Raw genomic sequence first — 20,873 nt, forward strand, 5'->3', positions numbered from 1 at the left:
ACAAATGATATAAAATGAATCTCGGAGGCAAATAATGATAATAATAATAATAATGTGCGCACACACAAAAGTAGGCAGTACTTTTCAAGAAGGCGAGAAGGCAAGGAAACATTCCCCAACGTAATGCAAATGTGTCGTAACAGCCGGGCCAGAAATATGTTGCAACAGTCGTTGACATTTCCAGGACGTGGCCAAGTGAAATAAACTTTCTGCAGCCGGCTGGGAGAGAGAGGAAGACTTCACAGTCCGCCTACAAAATGAGCACAGCTCGTGTTGGCCATAAAAAAGGAGAGGCCCAAACAAAACTAAAAAGAAGAGAGACAAGAGAGGGAAACGGAAAGAAAGAGAGAGAGCAGCACATCAGCTGTGAGCTCTCTGCTGTGTGAAGAGTGAAAGTAAACGTAAAAGTGAAAGCGAAAGCGAAGAAGAGACAAGAGCAAAGCAAAGGGATAGACACACACAAAACGTTCGAGTGTGCGTTTGGAGTGCGAGGTGTAAAATCAATACGAAATAATGCCACGTGCTGCCTTTAAGCCTCGACATGCCCATTAAATAGACAATAATAAAAATGCTAATGTTATACCGACGAGTATGAAATCGAAACCCAGCCAATGTGTTCGCACCAGACAGTGTCAATAGCCAGAGAGACAAACAGAGATAGCAATAGAGAGTAAAGTGGATAGCACACAAAAATCTATTGCATACCTGCAGGCGCACATTCGATTTTAAAACCCTGGCGAAAGTGAGTGGGGAAGAAGAGAACTTTAACAGGCAGCGTCGTCGATAGACTTTGCGTGTAAATTAATGTCGTCTGCTTTATTTACGATGGTGTGCAAGGTGGTGCGGTGGCTCAGGTGGTGGCGGTGGCGGTGGTTCAGTGGGCAAACGAAAATGCGCATTAGACACGCAACGCGCACAAAGTTTAATTAAAGTCACAATGAAAAATTTGTTGGGCACGCACCAAACACACACACACACACACCACACACGCAATGTGGGTCAGTATTTATGAAAAATCAATAACCAAAAAGATAAAGTATATAGAGAGTATGTGTGTAAATAAAACAAAATATGATAATTGTGTAAATGTTTTTTTTTTCTCGTTTTTTTTTTTAACTTTGCTTAAAACTTAAATTAAAGTAAGACCGTTGATCCTTAGAGGCGTGGCTAAGCTGGGCGTCATTCGTTCGTATTCGTTAAATACATTTTCACTTTTAATGAACTTCTCTTTCATTGTATTATGTGACTGAGCTAGGAAACGCCTCAAATAAAAAAAAAAACAAACTTAAACGACGTAATATCGCATTACGTGATTTGTTTTTGTTGTAATTGCTAATAGTGTTTTTTCTTTTGTCTAGTATTATCTAAAAACTATTCATATATATATATGTGTTTAGTACTCGTTAATCTCTGTCTCGATTTCCGATTTTCGACTTTTGACTATCATTAATTTTAGCTAGTTAATAGTGTTTTTTTTTCTTTGTTTATTTTCAAAATTTTATTTAATCTTTTTTTGTACCATCAGCGCTCGAATTTGAATTTGTTTTTCGTAACTTTTACAATTTACAGGGTATTCTCTACGTTTCCTCATCGTCATCATTTCTCTTGCTCAACACAAAAAATATCTCAAATGAATTCGAATCAAAAACACGCGCTGTCGTCGATAATTGTTTTGTTTTTTTTTCTTTCTCTTTTTTTTTCCTTAAAACATAATTCGCTTGGTATTTTAAAGCTGGCGCTGCTGTTGGCTCAGTCGAAATGCTTACACATTTAACAAATAGAAGAAGTGAATTTTGTTTTTTTTTTTGCTTTTAATTATTAATATTTTAACGCAATATGCTATCACAGTAAACGAAACAAAACAATGAACAAAATGAAAAGAGTTTAACTAAACTGTTTGTTGTCATGTTCTTTCAATTAAAACTTGATCTATCGTTCGACAATTTTATTGCAAAATTTGAATTTATAGTTTTGTTGTGATGCTTCTGGTAGTCACTGTATTTTTTTCTTTGTAGTGTGTGTAGCCCAAAACGCTCGACTTACGTAAACTATTTGCTAGCATTTATTATAGAGATAAGTATAGGTATGTATATATTTACAACAAAATTAGATATTTATATATGCTCAACAAAATATAACAACATTTGTCTTAAAATGAAATCAACAACGAAAAGAGGCAAAAAATCAAAAAAAATTAAATTTAAATTAAAATAGAATTAAAAGAAAATGAATAGAACTGAATAGAAGGCGCTACAAACTGAGTCTTAAGTGTAGTTCAATGATGCATTAAAATGACGACGTCGCACTATTTTAAATAGTCTACAAATTTATAATTTTAAAGTCCACACTGCTGTCGCCTTTTTGCCTTTTTTGAAGGGGGGCGCAGCACTTAAACGTCTAGCCTAAACATAAAACTAAACTCTATAAGGTAGATCTAGATATCGACTAATATTTAACTAGACTAATATATATAGTATATATATGGTATATAGTATATTGTATAGTATATTGTACGACTATAACTATGCCCTGACTGCGCGTTCGCGTTTGTCGTTTTAAGGATAGCTTCTGTTTTTCTTTTCTTTTTTTTTCTTTTTGTGGGGGAGGAGGGAGAAGGGGCACTATAAAATCGATCCATTTACAAAGTACAAATTGTAGAAATGGGGCTTGTCCGTTTTTCTCAATTAGCTAATTGATTGCAGTGAAGTGAAGTCAAAGTATTGTTTAAGTGTTGTTGTTATCGAGGCAGGTTCTCTTCTCAGTTGTTAGCTGAGCTTAGACCTTGGCCAGCTGCTTCTTTGGCCGCATTGGCACAATGCAATAGCCGGCACTTACATCACGTCCACTGACTAGCAGATTCTTTAGCACCGAATTCGACTGTTGCTGCTGCTGTTGTTGTTGCTGCTGTTGCTTCTGCTGCTTGGCTTCCGCTGCCGACCAGCGTTCGCTGTTCGATTGCCGCTTCGTTGGCTGCTGTTGTTGCTGCTGCTGTTGCTCCTTGCCCATCAGCTGTTGCAACAACTGTGATTGCGACTGCGATTGCACTTCGACGGTCATTGTGCCGCTCTTCAATCGCTTCGATTCCACAGCACTTACAGCTGATGCAGCGCTGTTCAAGTGTCGCTTGTTGCCATGTTGCTGCTGCTGCTGCTGCTGTGGCACCAATGCTTGCAACACAGTTGTCTTCACCAGCGGCGCGCTGCTCGTTTTACTCTCCACGAGACGTATGGCTGCCTTGGTGTTGAGTGCACCCAAATTGGCACCATTCAATAGCCTCATCGCTGGCAACTTGTTTGATGGCTGCAACAATTGTTCCTCCTGCTCCGCAGTTTGCTGCAACAAACTCTTGCTATTTTGTATGGCGATCAATGGCACGGCATTCAATATAATGTTCTGCTGCTGTTGTTGTTGCTGCTGCTGCACTTGTTGTTGCTGCAGCATTTGCAGTGTTGTCACGGTGCTGGGTGCAGGTGACAATGCTGGACTGGCTGCTGCCTCGCCCATCTGCAACAAATCCGTCCAACAATCCAAATTTGTGGCTAAGGAAAGACAAGATTATAATAAATTATTGAGCACAGCAAATTTAAGAAAGCAAAAAATTATGAAAATATGCAGCAAACATCGCATTATTCATGCCACTTGCCACAGCTAGAAGATAGAAGCTCACACATTTTAATTTATTGATGTATTGTGCGTGTTGCTGCTGAACAGACGAGCAATTAATTCCTTTGCCCATGACATTGATGCTAATTTAAAACAATAATATTTGGCTTGCTGGCGAAGCATATATAGAGATACATATTTTTTTTTTTGCTCGTTGCCAAATATTCCGAGATATAGATATATAGCTTCAACAGATGTGTGTGGATAAATAGATAGGCATAAAAAAGTGAGAAAAGTGTACTTTACGTTCAGCTGTCGCTTTGCCAAACAACAAAAGCAAAGTCTAAACAAAAAACAAACCAAATGACAGACTGAGAGACAGACGGACGGACAGACGGACAGACAGTGCGACTCCAACTTAGGGGGCATCAATCAAAGTTGCCGCTCTTTGCCACAGCTCGGTGTGACATGTGTCAAAGGTAAGCAGCCGCGTGACACACGCGCAGGATGTGTGAAAATTACACATAATTAACTAAAAGAGCAACAACAACACAAACAACATTGAGTTGCCATTGCTATTGGTAATTGTGGCAACAATTCGTAATAAATAGTTGGCATTGTTGGCGCCGAGAGACATCGTCGACCCGCATCAATTAACTCCCCACTCTCTGTCTCCTTCAAGTTGTCAACTTTCTCTCTCGCAAAGTGCCAAATAATTGTGGAAATTTTCTTCTATATTTTTCTTCTATTTTTACATACAACACACACACACATCTAAACTTAAACGAAAGCATTTTCCATTGCTATTTATAGTCCCGCATATCTAACACAAAATTTAGGCCTCTCCAAATGCAGTAAACGTAACAACAAAAAAATGAAAGAATGGAAAAGAAAAACTTTGTGTCACCACACAGTGGAAAATGTGTGTGTGTGTGGAAAATACCTCCTCTGCTACGGGGCTACATAATTAGCCGGGACAAGCTGTCTGTCTGTCGTCATGAGAGAGGAGAGCAAAGCGCTTTGGCTAAATCTATTATCGATACCTCGTGGCAATCCATCCATAATTTATGAATATTTCTAGCGATCTGTCTGCTGTATTTATGTGATGTATCTATTGCTGTCTTTAGACGAAATATGACTGCTTGTCTTGCTTTAGCTCTTAATGCGGCTGCAACTACAAGAACATAGCTAAAGATGTGTTTTGTATTTTTAGATGCATCTCTGATCTAATTTAAATTCATAAATCTATCTTTGCTGCATTATTTCATTGACTTCGCTGCTTATTTACTTTTTAAAACATAGCTAAAGATGGGCTGTATATTTCAACTAATTTAAATACATTTCATACTTTTGTTATTTGCTAACTTTAGTAAAAGATATGTTTGTATTTATAGCTGCAACTGCAAACTTATTTAAATTCATCAATGTATCTTTAGCTGTATCTTTACTTCATTATTTCATAACTTTCACTAGAAAACATAGCTTAAGACGTGCTGAATCTTTTAACTAATTTAAATTCACAACTGTATCTTCTTTCATACATTATCTTCTAACTTTGGATGTCTATTCACTTTGCAGCTTAATATTCATTTCCTTATTTCAGCTAATTTACTTCCATAAATTTATATTTTTCTACTACACTTTAAAATGTATCTTCTTTCACAACATTTCCAAACGTATCTTCATTCCTTGCACTTCAAAATGTATCTTCTTGAGGTGCATTGTAAACACTTTTACTACACTATAAAAAGGATTTTTCTTTTACTACATTTTCTTTCACTACACATCAAATTCTTCGTCAATTCTTCCTCCACATTTCAAACTGTAACTTCACTGCATAATTTCATAATTTTCACTCTTTTCACTTCACTTTGCTTTCTTTGGCACTCTAATACTTACAATCCTTGCTGTAGTCCGTCTCAAATGCATCGTCAATGGAACAAGGACAAAAGCTGGCCGCATCGTATTTCTCTCGCTTGCACTCGATGCTCAAAGTCAGCTGATCCGACTGCAATTGTTGCTGCTGCAACTGCTGCTGCTGCTCGTTAATCTCCTGTTGCTGCTGCTGCAGTTGTTGCAGCAATTGTTGCTGCTGCTGCTGTTGCTGCTGCAACTGTTGATCTTGCTGCTGCTCCTGCTGCTGATGTTGTTGCTGCTGTTGATGGGTGGTTAGAATGGAGAGCGTGCCGGGGCCGGTGCCACAAATCAAAGCAGCCAATTCGCTGGCATTGTTGAAGACAGCGTTCGCTTGCTCCTGCTGCTGTTGTTGCTGATGCTGATGTTGTTGCACCGGCGATGGCGACAGTGAGGAGACTGTCGAGGCGGGCGACGAGCACAGCGAATTGGAAAAGTATTGCTGCTGCTGTTGTTGTTGTTGTTGCTGCTGATGGTGTTGCTGCTGATGTTGCAGTGGTTGATGATAGCTGCTGATGGGCTGCTGCTGTTGCTGCTTGAACTGCGGCAACTGCTGCTGTTGCATGGCCTCGACATCCTTGGCCATAGCTGCCGATGAGGACCACATCAGATCACGTTCGAGCACAATGGGCACATCATCGTCGAGGGGGATGTAAGGAGCACGTTTGCCGAATTCCTCATACGAATAATCCTCATCCAAACTTAACGAATTGGGGCTGCACAGCGAAGGCAGGCTGCTGATCTCGGGACTCTGCAAGGTTTAAATTAAATGTTAATTCAGATTCACAATTAAAAGTTGTTAATTTATTTACCTTTGCTTGTACACTGGGCGAGTGCAGATGCTGCGAGCAACTGGTGTCATTTGATGCATCGCGATAGTTGAAGAGCGGATCGATGTTGCTGCTGCTGTTGCTGTTATCGTGATGATGTTGATGCAGTTGTTGCTGTTGCTGCTGCTGTTGATGGCTGTTGTTGGTGTTGCTGCCGCTGTGACTTTTTCTACTACTATTGCTATTGCTGTTGCTACTGCTGTTATTGTGGCTGCTATTGCTGCTTGTGTTGTTGTTGTTGTTGCTGCTGTGGCAATTGCTGTTGCTGTTGTAGCTGCTATTGTTGCTGCTGTTGTAGTGTTGGCCACTCGCCGTTGTCGAGCAGGTGGTCGCATCCAGTGAGATCTCATCGGACAAAAAGGGATCGCCAATCAGGCCCAACATCTCGCTGAACGCCGTCATCACATCGGATTGTATACAGGGTCCGCTGCCCAAATGATGTGACAGATCATCCGGTTCCTCTTTCAGCACTAGAAAACAATAAACAGAAGAAGAAAAGTTATTAATGAGCTTATAATTGACATGTTTTTTTTTGTTTTGTGTGCGGTGCAGTTGCGGAAGGTGTCAAAAAGTTTTTGTGTGCTAAGTGCAAACGTCGCCTAAAAACTCGCTGTTAATTAATGCCGCAAGTCGAGTGAAGAGACAGACAAACAGGCGGACGGACAGACAGACAGACATCAGACCCTGGGCACATGCTCCACACGCAGTGGCGCCTCAACAACAACAACGCCACAACACACACGAAATTTCATTTTCTTCAATTGACAGCTTTCAATTGAGACTAATTGAAGTTTCTTCCATCTCTTTTTTTTTGGAGGGTGAATTAGTTGATTTATATGCTACAATTGCGTGGTTGCTTGGTTGAATGTTGTTAGAAATCAAGCCATGATTTTAATGGCCTTTTGACTACTTTTATTTTTTTCCATTAATCAGCATCGGAAAAGTTTTTGTGCCAGCATCAGCAGCTGATAAAGAACTCGAAACCTGACGTACGAACCATACAAAAAAAAACTGCAACTATCAAGGTGTAACACAACACAACCCGACACAACCAGGAGTGTAACCTCTGGGAGCAGAGTCAAGGCCCCGATCTCGGCATCAGATTTGGATGCGCGTCACGACGTTCCCAACAATCATAATACATTATTTACATCTGCAACTTTATAGTATATATAGAATATATATATAGTGAGTAGGGAGCGCCAATAAAAACCGGTATAAACAGGCATGACTCTTGATTACATTATAGTACACACATCTCACATATAGTATACTATATACTATTATAGTATATTAGTTACAATAATAGAGTAGAGAATACCTTGTATAATAGAGGCTTCCATTATTTATGATGTTTTGCTATGTGACATGTTTATAGCCCTGAGTTAACAAGCCAAGTTACCCCCAACACACATTTTGGCCTAATCTTAACAGAATGTTAACACAGTTTGTTGATGCACTTCTAATGCCATACTATATCTATTTTTTGCAACTTTATCTCTGTATCTGTATCTTATCAATCCCCGTTCAAGTTCTCTGCACACACAACAATTGCATTTCGCCTTCAATCATTATTATTATTATTATTATTATAAGCACCTCCTCTTCATAGTAAGCAGTTTTCCTTATTTTTAACACATATCTATATCTGTGCCCCTTTTTATTCTACTATTTGCAGTTGTCAACAGGCCATAAAAAGTTGACAAAACTATTTAGCCAGCAAACAGAAATTACCTATTTCAACACAACGACTTTTGAAGTATCTTTTTTAAGAGTTTAGATTGTGGCTTGTGACTTGCAAAATTTTCAAGAGGTATGCAAGGTTTTTTAAGGGGGAGTGTCTCAAATGGTATCAATAATTTTTACTTTAATTGTGTGCCAAATAAATCCTTGAAAACTTGTTGAGAAATTCAAGTTAGATTTTATATGAAAGTTGAACATTAGTATCAATAATTTTTGCTATAACTTTGTTCTTAAATATCCCTTAAAACTTGTATTATAGTACTTTATAGTATTTATATTAGTTAGTAGTATTTTCTTTATTGAGTGTGAACATTTTGATCTGTCTGAAAACTTGTTAGATAATGCAATTTATATTTTATAGAAAATATGCAAAATACTAATTAGAATTTGCTCCTTAATATCCCTGATCGGTATCTTTAAAGTATTTTTATTACTAAGTAGTATTTTTTAATACTAAGTGTGAAGAATTTAATCTATAGTTTCTACTTTAAAACTTTTTCAAAAATGCAAGTTATATTTTAATGAAAATTTGTAGAAATTTCAACTTCATTTTTGTGGTATTTTTTTTATTTAAATTCCACTTTAAATTTGTGCTTAATTTCGTTGTAGAAATTATACCACAAATTATAAAAAATCATTTATTAATAGCCAATAAATATCTATCTAGCAATTTCCTTATAGAAAGTCCGCAAATAATAAAAAATTCAGTTCATAGAGTTGTTAAAATTTCAACAACTTTTCGAGGCCATAAAGTTGAACATGAGCCCTTGAACTACAACTGAAATGTGGTTGTCATTCTGTTCACTTTAATTACTCTTTCTCTCTACTCTGTAAATTTGGGACACAAACTCTTGTGTGATATGAGACTTGTTAGCTGACAAAGTTATATGACCCACTGCAGGGGCATAAAAACAAAAGCCGAGGGCTTTGCGCGATGCGATTTCAAGCGATCCGCAATGCACTTTACACACACCGTATGTGTGTGTGTGTGTGTGTGTGTTTGTATGTGTGTGAGAATGAGCAAGTGAATATTATGGCAGGTGCTCGTAATAGAGGCCATCTCACTTGCACTCACAGCCACAGTTGCGGCACAAACAAATTAATTAACAATGCAAACACACACACACATAGAGAGAGAGCTTCACACACTTGCAAAAAGTTACAGCTCCCCGTTGCTCACCTGACCCCCCAGGGCGACTTATAATTATGGCACACAAGTGCTACTCGACTCGAAGCGAAAGAAAAAAAGACGGAAAATAATAATAATAAAAAAAAGAAGAGTATAAAAACAAACTGATAATGAAAACGCAGCGGCTTCTTCCTGCTAACGAGGCCTACGAAAATAGTCAGCTGCTTTTTCTGTCTATTATATCTTTCATTTTTTTACTTGTTATTGTTGCAAGTGTAAAGTGCAAGGCCAGAGACCTCGTTGCACACATTTTTTTTTTGAACAACTAATTTCGAGAGCGTAGAATGGGCTGTGGGCAGTTTACAAGGTAATTAGCCGAGTTGAAAACGTTCTCGTAACTTGTGAAAAAAACGGAATACACAAAAAGTGACTGTCGCACACATCTCGTGACGTGCCTCAAGCCTCAAGACTGCGACTGCGGCTGCTGCAGCTGCACTTGAGCCACATTCGATGCACTTGAAATACATTTTCGAAAGTTTTACTAGAACTGAGAACTTAACCTACCGAGGAGACGCGTGACTTGGCGACTCAAAGAGCAACACTCAAGAAAAAAACTCGCCACACACACACTCGACACAGTTTCAATTTAAATCGTATCAATCATAATGTGAACATCATCATATGTGCATGATCATCATCATCATAAGCATTTGCATGACGTAGTTGTTGGGAGGAGGAAAACAAAAAACATTGTCTAGGGTTACGATTAAGAAGACCACTTGAAGCTGGGATGTTTTTTCTTCTGTTTTGTTTTTTTTTCGGGGTTCTCTATCAGCATTTAATTCGATTATCGAGGGACGCTCGTGGAGCGTGTTTTTAGCGTGATGAGCTGGTCATTTCAGCTGGCTTTTTATTCTCCGTCCATTATCTCGCATTCACACCAAATATTTGAGCATAGATTATTACAAAATACACTTGTATAATAATTATGAATCCGGTAAATATTGATCACTTGTTTTGTTGCTGTTATCTGTTTACCTTGAAAATTGAAACACACATTCAATATTTTTTATGGTTACAACTAACTGATTAACTCTTCTGTAATGAGTGGAAGTTTTACAAGCACTTAGGAAAACTACAAGCTACTAAAGTGTTGCATAATACGCTACTCTATACTCTATATGTATTTATTTAGTCATCGAATCAGCGCATCGAAAGACAAAATCAAATGCTTCGTATAACTGGCATTCCTCGCTCTCTCACAGCGATTCGTGTGATTCGATTATCTACAACAACGAAAATAAATATAATAAGTGTTTCCCTGTTTATTTACGTGCCACTAAAACGAAAATAAATATAGACACTTCTCGCTAAACACAAAACTGAAAAAAGCAGGAAAAAAAACAAAAGCAGTGACAATAAAAATAAAAGACTAGAATGGGGAAAAACTGAAGTAGCTTCTGGCGGCGGCGTCTGCAGCAGCAGCCAACACAAAATGTCAACACACAGGGGAAAAAAAAGAGGAAAAGCAAAGCAAACCAATTGTCGAGTCTCCAAGCAAACTGCAGCAGACTTTAAAAATACACGCGCCAGTTCCCCAAAAAAAAAAGAGAATGGAAACGAAACGCAAAAGAATGAAAATGTTTTGCTGAGGGGTGAAATAGGTAGCTCATATTTTTGGGAAGGGGAAAGAACAATGCGTGGGAGGTGTGTTTGAGTGTGTGTGGAGCTGACACATGTCGCGGCAGGCAGCGCATGATCCATGGCCGGCCAGAACCTTGGCACACGCGCCAACTTTGTGACTGGCCACTGGACGACGTCGACGACGACAAGCACATCACTTAACATATTAATTGGCTCAACTGAAATATGCATAGAACTGAAACCGAAACAGAAGATGCTCGAGCTGATGCTGAATCTGACGTTATTAGTTAACAAACAACAACAACACAAAAAAGTGTTGCGGCTTTTGTGGCTATGCGGCGTATGCGTAATAAATGTGCAAAGCCATGTAATTATGACACAAGCAGGAGGAAAACAAAATGCCCAACCGGCAAAATGCTAATGCATTATATATATATATATATTTACTATATAGTTATTACTTTTGTATATAGAAGGCGGCGAACGTTTGGCCTGCACTTTGTTTACAGCAAAAATTGTTGTTGTCTTTACAAATAAATCGTTTGATTTGCGCAAATTGCGGCCAGCGAAACGAAACGTTGATAAGCAAAACAACTGACTGAATGACCAACTGACTGACTGACTGACGAACTGACAAATCGAGTAATTCGCAAATTGACTGATTGACTAAACGACAGCTTGACCAATTAAATTGTGATGCCTGCCCGACAATGCGAGAATGCGTCAAATCACATCAAATACTTCCAGCGCACGTCATACGCTCCTCTAATGTGGTTGATGTTGTTGCTGCTGTTGTTGTTGCTCGCTATTTTTGCATTATAAAGCAACAACAACATTGTTGACTGCTTGCATATGCAAACACACACTCACACACACATTGCATGCCTATGCAAATTAGACAGCAAAAAGTAGTTTCGACTCTAGCCTAGCCTCGTTTGTGCGATTATCGATAACATAATCGTTGAGCTTTGCATTTATCTGTAAGCGATAAATAATTCAATTTGCAGTGCTGACAACGGACAGAGTAAAGTAAACATGACGAAGCTTGTATACACTTTCAGACTATTAGGAATATTTGATATTTAATTTGAAAACTAATTGTTACAATTCATGTTTAGCAAATACATGAACTGCTATTAGCAACGAATTGAACTTCTATCATGCTTCAACTACTTAGCAAGGATTTGAACCAAGTTTCAGAAAGCAAGCTTGGCTTAAAAGTACTTTAAAATTTCCTTTTGCATTTCATTTTGGTGGTATATTTACATATATGTATCATATTTGGTATATTTAGTGAAGATTTGAACTCCAACCAAGCTTCAAATAGTAAAGACTTGAACTTTAGCCAGGTTGCAGAAAGGAAATGGGACTTCAAAGCAAGTTTTAAGCGCCTTTGAAAGGAAGTTGCTCACTTTATAAAGAAATGATTAAAATAGTGGTCAAATATAGTAGGACCCTATTGATATTTATATTTCAATTTTTGTGGTTATTATTATTAAATAATATAATGCTGTAACCTGTATAATTTCAGCATTAGAAGTATAACTTTCAAGAACTTAACCGTGAAAAGTTATTTCATAATTACTTCCAAAAGTAATCAATTAAAGCAGCAATCAATCAAAAGGGTAAATCAATGCCTGCTCTATTATTGTGCATATATTAACACATCCTGCTTATTTATATACACCTAATTTAGCTGAATTGCAACAGTGAATCTATTCTATCTTTATGGCCCGGCATAATCACTGACCTATTGATAGGGTGCCTCTGGCTCTGGCTCTAATCATAGAACGAACCTGTTTCATTTTGCTGTTCATGCACTGAGCACTCTTATCAAATCGAACTGTGCAGCTGGCACTAACTACACTGCACTACACGTAAGTGATCTGTTTTTTATTTTCTTCTATTTTTGTGTTTGGGAGGTTATCAATGTTGTTAATCGATTACAAGTTGTTGTACTTACTTGTTGAGCCTCGGCCATCGTCAGCAAACAATACGAATTCTTTCATATTTATATTCATATCTTGTTGTTGCTGCTGTTGTTGCTGCTGTTTGCTAGAGGATAGAATTGCAGCTGTTGCTGTTGTTGTGGGCGGTAAAGCCTGTGATGCGACGGCAGCAGCAGCGGCGGCGACGTTTAACGTTTGATTTCGTTGCTTATTGTTGCTCACGTAACCAGCAACGGTTGCTGCTGCAGATGTTGGTGTTGCTGCTGCTGATGTTGTTGTTGTTGCTGCTGCAGTTACTGTGGTTGGTGTTGGGCGTATGAGCGAAGCTGTTACCGATTTGGGACGCACCAAGTTGCTGTTGTTGTTGGTGTTGCTGTTGCAAGTGTTGCTAAGTAATTGAGCGGTAATTGTTCGCGGTCCGGGAGAAATGTTTTCGCGTTTGATAAACAATTCAGTTTCTGTTTGTTTGTTGTTTAGAATTGAGGTTGTTGTGGTGTTTGATGCTGGTGTTGCTGGTGGGTTTGTTGCAGCAGTTGCAGTTGCAGTTGATGTTGTTGCTGGACTTGATTGGGTGGTTGCTACTGGTTCAGTTAATATTGTTGTTGTTGCTGTTGTTTCGTTAGCAGTCTCAATCACTTTGGGTTTATCTACAACTGTTGTTGCTGTTGTTTCATCGACAACTTGTTGCTCAGTTGTGGTTTTAGTTGCAATGTCGTTGTTGTTGTTGTTAGTTTCAGGTAATTGTTGCTCCTGTGTTTCTGGTTGTTGCTGTTCCTTTTGCTCACTTGCCGCCGTTTGTTGTGCAAGTGAATAAATCTCATGTTTGTTCTCAAGATTACTGCAAAAAGTGATGCACAAAACGCGAAACGATAATGATAACCATATACTACGTAATTTTCTCCTTATCTTTTTCTTTTCCTTCTTGTTTTGATTTATTTTTTTTGCACTCGTTTGTTACACAGACCGAAAACAATATCGCGCGTATTTCGTAATAATAAATTTCGTACGATATTTGTATGATAAATGTGCAATAATTATTGCTGATAATATGGCGTGTTAGTCATAATTAATTAAGAGATCTACAAAATGTCTGGTAATGAGTCTGCTGAGCAGCTGTGTGTCTACGTCGTTGTTGTTGTTGTTGTCGTGTTTCAGCGATTGGAAAATTTTCAACGTTTTTTTAGCCTGAACGATAAGCGACAACTATTTGCAGCCTTCTGTTTTACTGTCCCACATTCCCCAAAATGAGTAGAAGAGAAGACGAAAAAAAAACCTTAAGCTTCTTCCCTTGGCCCCCTACCATTTGAAGGCCTTATCATTATCCAGGGCAAGACAAGACGACGGCGATTGCGATAAGCGAACGCGTTTTGTGGGTGTGTCTGACGTGCTAATTAGAAGCGATTCCCATACGATTCCCCCATATATTGATAAGCTAAAAGCACACATCATATTCATATAATAGGTAAATCTGACCATACTATAGAGAGAGACTCGTTCGATCGATCAATCGATCGATCTCTGGGTTGGCATACGTTGCGCCCGTGACTTGAAGCTGGATGGCAGCATGAAGTTCAAGTGCTTCTTTCTTGCCCTCGTCATCATCATCATCGCTGCTGCTGCTCCGGGCGCCGTTGACGACGTCGTTCGAGCGACCCATTGATAAGATACGACAACGACGACGCGACGCGACGCTAAGCGACGAACGGAACCCAATCGGCCGACTCTGTGGTGAGCATGCACTGTATGGCTGGCCAATGTACGCGAGTAGCACGTGAAGCAGCCGTGCAAATTTCGTGTAAGCCCCGTGCGGCATGCCCCCCGCACCCCGTGTGCCTACAAATTTCAGATAAAACTTCATTCGCCTTCGCGTGATAAACGTTATTTCATTTTTAGACCTCAAGTGGCAGCAAAGAAATATAATGGTTATATATTAGCAGTCGCAACAAAAAAAGTTTAGATTTCAAAGTCAACGATGACAAACAGCAAAAAATAAAATTTTGGGGGCTCGTCCCTCTGGTGAAATAGCTAGCGAATGGGGCGTAGGCTTTTGCGTCGCAGGCGAAAAAGAGGTTTTCTGGAAGCACTTGACGCAAGTGGGCAGTGGACAGGCAAAAAGTGGACAGGCCCACAGCAGATAGTGGGAAGCGCCTCGATTCAATGTCAAATTGCGGTTGTTGATAGTGGAAAAATATATTGAAAAGTAATTACAAAATGATCGATGCAGAAAGAGAGTGAGAGAACGAGAGTTTTTTGGAAAGAGAGCACACGAAATATACAAATGCCGGAAGGCAATCAATGGAGAACAATAGCAACAAAAGCAAACAAGAGAAAAAACCGCAGCGAACCAAACAGAACACACTTAAATAATTGCTTCATCTTGTTTGGCATTGTTGTCACTACTTGCCGCCGCCAGTTGCAGCCGGTTAGAACCCAAAAACAAGGCTTACATCATTTTAATTAAGTTGCCCAAATACATTTTTTGGAGACGTAGTAAAAAATTCGTGTAGCTATCAATTGAATTAAGCTAATGCGGCATATATGTATGATAGTTTTAAATTTAATGTGTATGCGCTTGTCAACCCTTTTGAGCTTTTAATTGAAGCTTCCAAAGCTGTGACGAAAGCAACACCTCAAGCAGCGCTGATAAGCGCTGTGAGAGAGCGAGCGAGAGCGCACGATCGTCAACTCTTGAACTTTGTGTAAGTGAGGTCTAGGCAAAGTCGACTCTCGAGGATAGGCGAGCCGAGCCTAGAGTGTACAAAATTGATCGCGTGATGCCGATTGCGTCGTCGCTGCTCTCTTTTCCGCACACAAACACTTGCATACACGTGGGCACACATTTACACATTATTGATGTGTATTTGTGCACTCAGCGCGGCACGCTTTTGTGCTTGTGCATACAAATTAATTATGAGTTGGGTGAGAGAGAGCAAGTGGGAGAGTCACTGAGAGAGAGCGAGTGTGAGAGCGCAAAAGAGAGTGTAATTACTTAGAGGAACATTACTAATGCAATGTCAATTGGCAATGGCAAATCTAGAAACAAACCTAAGTAAATGCAAGGCATATGTACATACATATGTATGTATATGAATGAAGAAGTTGATTCAACTGTAAGCTAAATGAAAGCAACAAATTTATTGTGTAACAAACTGAGTCGCATAAAGCGAAACAACACACACACAGACAAGGAGACAATCAGAGAAAGAGACACACGGGATAGCGAGGAGAGCAAAAGAACAAAAAAGAATAAAACAAATGAATTCTGCCTGTCTCGATGCTCTGCTCTTATGCCTCCACTTGTGTTTAATGTTCTTGTTGTTGTTGGCGTCGCTGCTGCTGCTGCTCTGCAATTGAAATCAACAGCAGCAGCAGCAGCATCATGTGAAACTCAACTCAACGTAAAATAGCAGTAATTGCTTTTGACGAACCTTTTTTTTTGCTTTTGCTAAAGTACGTATGAGAGCGAGCGAGTACGCTGCTGCCTGTGTGTGTGCGTGTGTGCACATAAAAGGCAATGTGTATTAAATTGAATGAAAATAAAAAGCAGTAGGCAAAAGAGGCAGCTATAGCTATAGCTATGTACTATATATAATAGAAGCTGAATTAAGTTGACTATAAACAGCGGACAAGCAAACATGACACGCGCATTTTAGCCACAACACACACACGCACATACACGCATACATCGATACGTTGTGTAATCAACATATGCGTAGGTGGATGTATTAATACACACACTTACATATACAGCAGTCTCTATTTTGCTTATTGTCGCATAGGCAATTCTAACTATTCATAATTCGATGTACATAAATGCTAATTGAGCCGCAATTCAATTAGTTTTCATCAACAAATTAACTCGCTCAGCAATTTTATGTAATGTGAATGCGAATGCAAATGCAAATGCAAAAAAAAACGAAATGCCAAATAGCCAAAATAAATAAAATAAAAACGAAACAAAATGAAACGCCGCCGCTTTTGCAGTGTGTTTTGCATTGTGTGTGTGTGTGTGTTTGTGTGTGCGTATGCACGTGTGTGTGAGTGCTGAGAGAGCGTGCCAGGCGTCCGTTTAGCAAGAGAGAGCGAGAACGAAGGAGAGAGACAGAGCAGTAAGATTGGGGCAGCAAAGAGACAGACAAACAGATCGTGCGTTCGTTGTGGGGGTCGGTTGACGTTGACGTCGACGTCGACGTCGACGCTGCGACAACTAAAACGCAGATTGCAATAAAAATGTCGTGTTGTTGTTGTTGTTGTGCTTGCAACTGCAGCAGCAAAAGCATTTAGTTTGTAGGTTAGGTGCGAGTGTTGTGTAAAACTTTTTTGGCTTGTCATTTGTAATTGTTTATTAATTAATATGCATTCGCTTTATGATCAGTTTTTATTATTGTTTTAATTTTACTTTTCGTATATTGCTTTCTTTGCTTCTGCCGCGTGTAACAAACGTGCGCACTTTTTTTTCAAACTTTTTTAATTTGTCAAATTTTTCAGTTGCTTGTTTTGAAAGTTGAACAATTTTTTTTTTTGATAATCTTTTTGACACACACACACACAAACATACATCAATACACATTATGTGTGTGTGAGCGTGAGTGTTTTGTATGTTTGTCGTTGTTAAATTCACGCATAATAAAAGTTTATTTTTGTCAAAAATATATTTCTTTTTCCATCTTCTCAGAATATTTTTATATATGCATAATACTTAATTCAATTTCTTCATTATTTTTTTGTATATTTTTTTTTACGGAGTATAAAAACTTTTATTTCGCGTTAACGAAATTAACGACGCACCAACAAATTCTCAAAAACAATTCTTTAGCTTTTTGCATTTTATGTAATTTATTAAGTCTTTTTTGCTTTGCTTTTGAAAATTAAATTTCTTTATTTTACTTTTCTTTTATAGCTTAATCAATGTTTGGGTTTTTTTTTATTGTATTTTCTCATTACCTTTTTATCAAAACATTTACTCGTTTGGTGAATTAAATAATTTTTTATAACAACGGAAATGCAATCGTTTAAAAGTTGTATTTACATTTGCCAATTCTCTTGACTTTATTTATTTATTCTGTGTGTGTGTTTTATTTGCACAAGTTGACGCGAAGTTTTCTTTTAACAAAATAATAAAAAATAACAAATTCGACGTATTGCTTTAAAGACAGCCGAGTTGAGTTGAGTGTTGATAGTTAACAGTTTACTTTTTTATATATAGTGTTTTCAATTGTAATTCTTTTTTGTTTTTTTTTGGCAAAGTTTGCCGAGTCCAGTTTTAGATTTTAAGAGTTAAGAAGTGCACACGGAAAAACTCGAGCGTTAGACAGCGCTGCTTAGCCTGCACTGACGACGACGACGTACCAGAGACGAATGAGTGGAATGCCAGCGCAGCTGAAAGCTTGTAGCTTGCCTGCCTGTCAGTCTCCGTCGACTGCCTGCGCCTGCGAGAGAGCAAGCAACTGTTCTCGCTCTCAGCCGCATAGAAGAGCAACGAGCGAAGTTCTGTTCTTGACAAAAAGCACTCGAAAGAGAGAGAGATAGAGAACATTTGAATGGCGCCGGCGCAGTGCCGGTTGAGTGCTTTTGCCGCTGCTATCAGCTTGAGTCATAGCTGTGTTGTATTGAGCGTAAAGTGTTGTTTGGTCGTTTTTCGCAAAAAAGGCCAAACACAAAATGTTAGGTACTCGCTCTTTTCAGTTTTTTTTTTCTTCGCTTTGCCTTTGCCTTTGCTTTATTTATTATTGTTTTCATGCCAAACAAATGTGCCCTGTCACTGTAGTTGTTGTTATTTTTGTTTTGATGCTGCGACAGCGGCCTCTTTTCGCTTGCTTTGCATTTGTGTGATGCGCGCTCTCGCTCGCACTCACTTCTGGGCTACTCAATTTGCATGGTTCAGCAATTGAGAGCTTTGCGCTAATTGTTCGCTGTTTTTGGACAAAAAAAAACCTGGCGAATGCTAAAGTGGCAAAGGAAACGATGAAGTGAGTGGGCCTAATCTAATTGTAAACCTGAACTATGCAACGCGGCTGATAACATGATAAGGCGCTAACGGCAATTAACATTTTGCTTTATTTTAAACTCGCTATATTGCCTCTCATTCGCTCTCTGCTTGAGGTAACCGTTAAATTGGCGTCGTTGCGCCAAAAATTATGCCACAAAAAAAGCAGAAGAAGAAGAAGAGGTCGTAAACGAAGAAGGAGAAATTTCGCACATAAACACAAATCAACTTTAAAAGCCACAAACATAATTTACAACCAACCCAGCAAACGACTTATTGGTCTTCTAATTTCCTCTGCATATCGATGTGTGTGGGTGTGTGTGGGAGTATAAGTGTGTGTGTGGAAAGAGCATCTTCGTGTTTAGACGAACATTTCACAAATATGGCCAAAGCTGCGCAATTTTCCAAACAGACATTCGCTAATTTCGCCATAAAACTAAAGCCATTGCGTGATGGGCATAAAAGGGACACACAAACATACACACATACATACATTCGCGCACTCACACACACACACACACCGAGGGAAGGCTCGTGACCCAGTTGAACTTTAGTGCGTGAAAAGCATGCGGAATGCAGCATGAATTCTCCGGATTTCCTCAATAGCTTCAAAGGGAGCATCATCATAAGGAAGGAAACATAATCTAGGCCAATGAGTTGCATTGACTGCAATTTTGTGCAGCAAAATATCATCATTAATTCTAATAGCAACTTTATATTAATGTTTTTGTTATTATCGCAGAATAAATTGGTAAAGAAAATTTCAGTTTATATTCCCGTTCGGTACTTTTTAAAGTTATTTCATTAAAATGTAGGGCAAAAATTGGAATTTTAATGTAGTTTTGGGCAGAACAAAATCATCATTAATTCTAATAACTATTTTATATTACTGTTCTTGTTTTTATCAAAGGTAAGCTTAAAATGCTGGACTTTTTTTGTTATTTCATTAAAATGTAGGTCACAAAATGGAATTTTGAATGTAATTTTGGGCAGAAAAAAATTATCATTCATTTGAATAGTAATTTTATATTACTTTTCTTGTTTTTATCATACAAAAGTTTAAAGTTCTGGAATTTTTGGCTTTTTTAAATAAAATAAATGTTAAAGAGTTGCCATTCGAATGTAATTTTGCTCAACAAACAATAAACTATTATTATTATTGTTTCCAATAGGTCATTTTAATTACTTTTCTCAATATTAAGACAAAATAATATGGGAACGAAAAGTTTTTTTTATAAAATAGTTGCATTTTAATGCAATATTGTGTCGCAAAATATAAACATTAATTCAAATAGCTATTTTATATTATTGAAAATCATTTAAATTTATGCCGAAGACTTTTGCTGAGTATAATTTTATATAAAAGAATTCATTATATCATTTATTAGTTGTTATCTTTGAAGAACAACACTCAAATTTATTGGGGAAGTTGATTATACAGGTTTTCTAATAACACTTGAGTTCAAGACATTTTAGATTTCGTTCATTAAAATCTTATATAGTTTCTCTAATGCTTATGTGCCACACAATTTGAGTTTGGACAACGAAGCAGTCAACAACAGTCACGTGTGGCACGCCTCGAAGAAGCAGAGGAAGGAGATGGAGAAGGAAGAGGGGAGAAGGGAGACTGAAAAGCATTTGAAGCATTTGATGGGCTGCCTTGAAAATGTAATAAACTGTCAATGTGTTTGCGTGTGCGTGTCGCTGTCTGTGTGAGTGACTCTCTCTGTGTATGTGTGTGTGTGTGTGTGTGTGAACACTTCTCACTTTGGGCTGCAATTTCAACAGAACACTTTACGTAACGCTGATGAAATTTTCATAATCCCCCTGTATGTGTGTTGAAAAGGTCGTCAGTTAGTTAAAGTAGCCATGGCCCGGAGGCTGTTCTCACTTTTTGATGAGGCTGATGAAAATGAAAAACGGTGCGAAATAAAAAAAAAAACGAGAGAAGACAGCAAAAAATGCAAACAGATGGCAAATTGTGAAACATTCCGACGACGTCAAGCATCAGGCAAAGTTTGCCAAATTGTTTCAAATTTCGCGTTGCAGCCAATGAAGAAAATCAAATAAATAAA

At 38.3% G+C, this 20,873-nt stretch overlaps 1 protein-coding gene across 1 annotated transcript in view; it reads right to left on the reverse strand.

Annotated features, from left to right (window-relative positions):
- Nucleotides 1-20,873, reverse strand: part of LOC132787083 (protein similar) — an 84,282-nt gene that overhangs the window by 7,369 nt on the left and 56,040 nt on the right. The window contains 4 exon segments of the mRNA XM_060793973.1: nt 2,836-3,539; nt 5,503-6,268; nt 6,330-6,817; nt 12,827-13,650. Of these exon segments, the coding sequence (XP_060649956.1) occupies nt 2,836-3,539; nt 5,503-6,268; nt 6,330-6,817; nt 12,827-13,650 (2,782 nt within the window).

The sequence above is a fragment of the Drosophila nasuta genome, chromosome 2R, assembly GCF_023558535.2.
Source record: "Drosophila nasuta strain 15112-1781.00 chromosome 2R, ASM2355853v1, whole genome shotgun sequence".
Taxonomy (NCBI): Eukaryota; Metazoa; Arthropoda; class Insecta; order Diptera; family Drosophilidae; genus Drosophila; species Drosophila nasuta.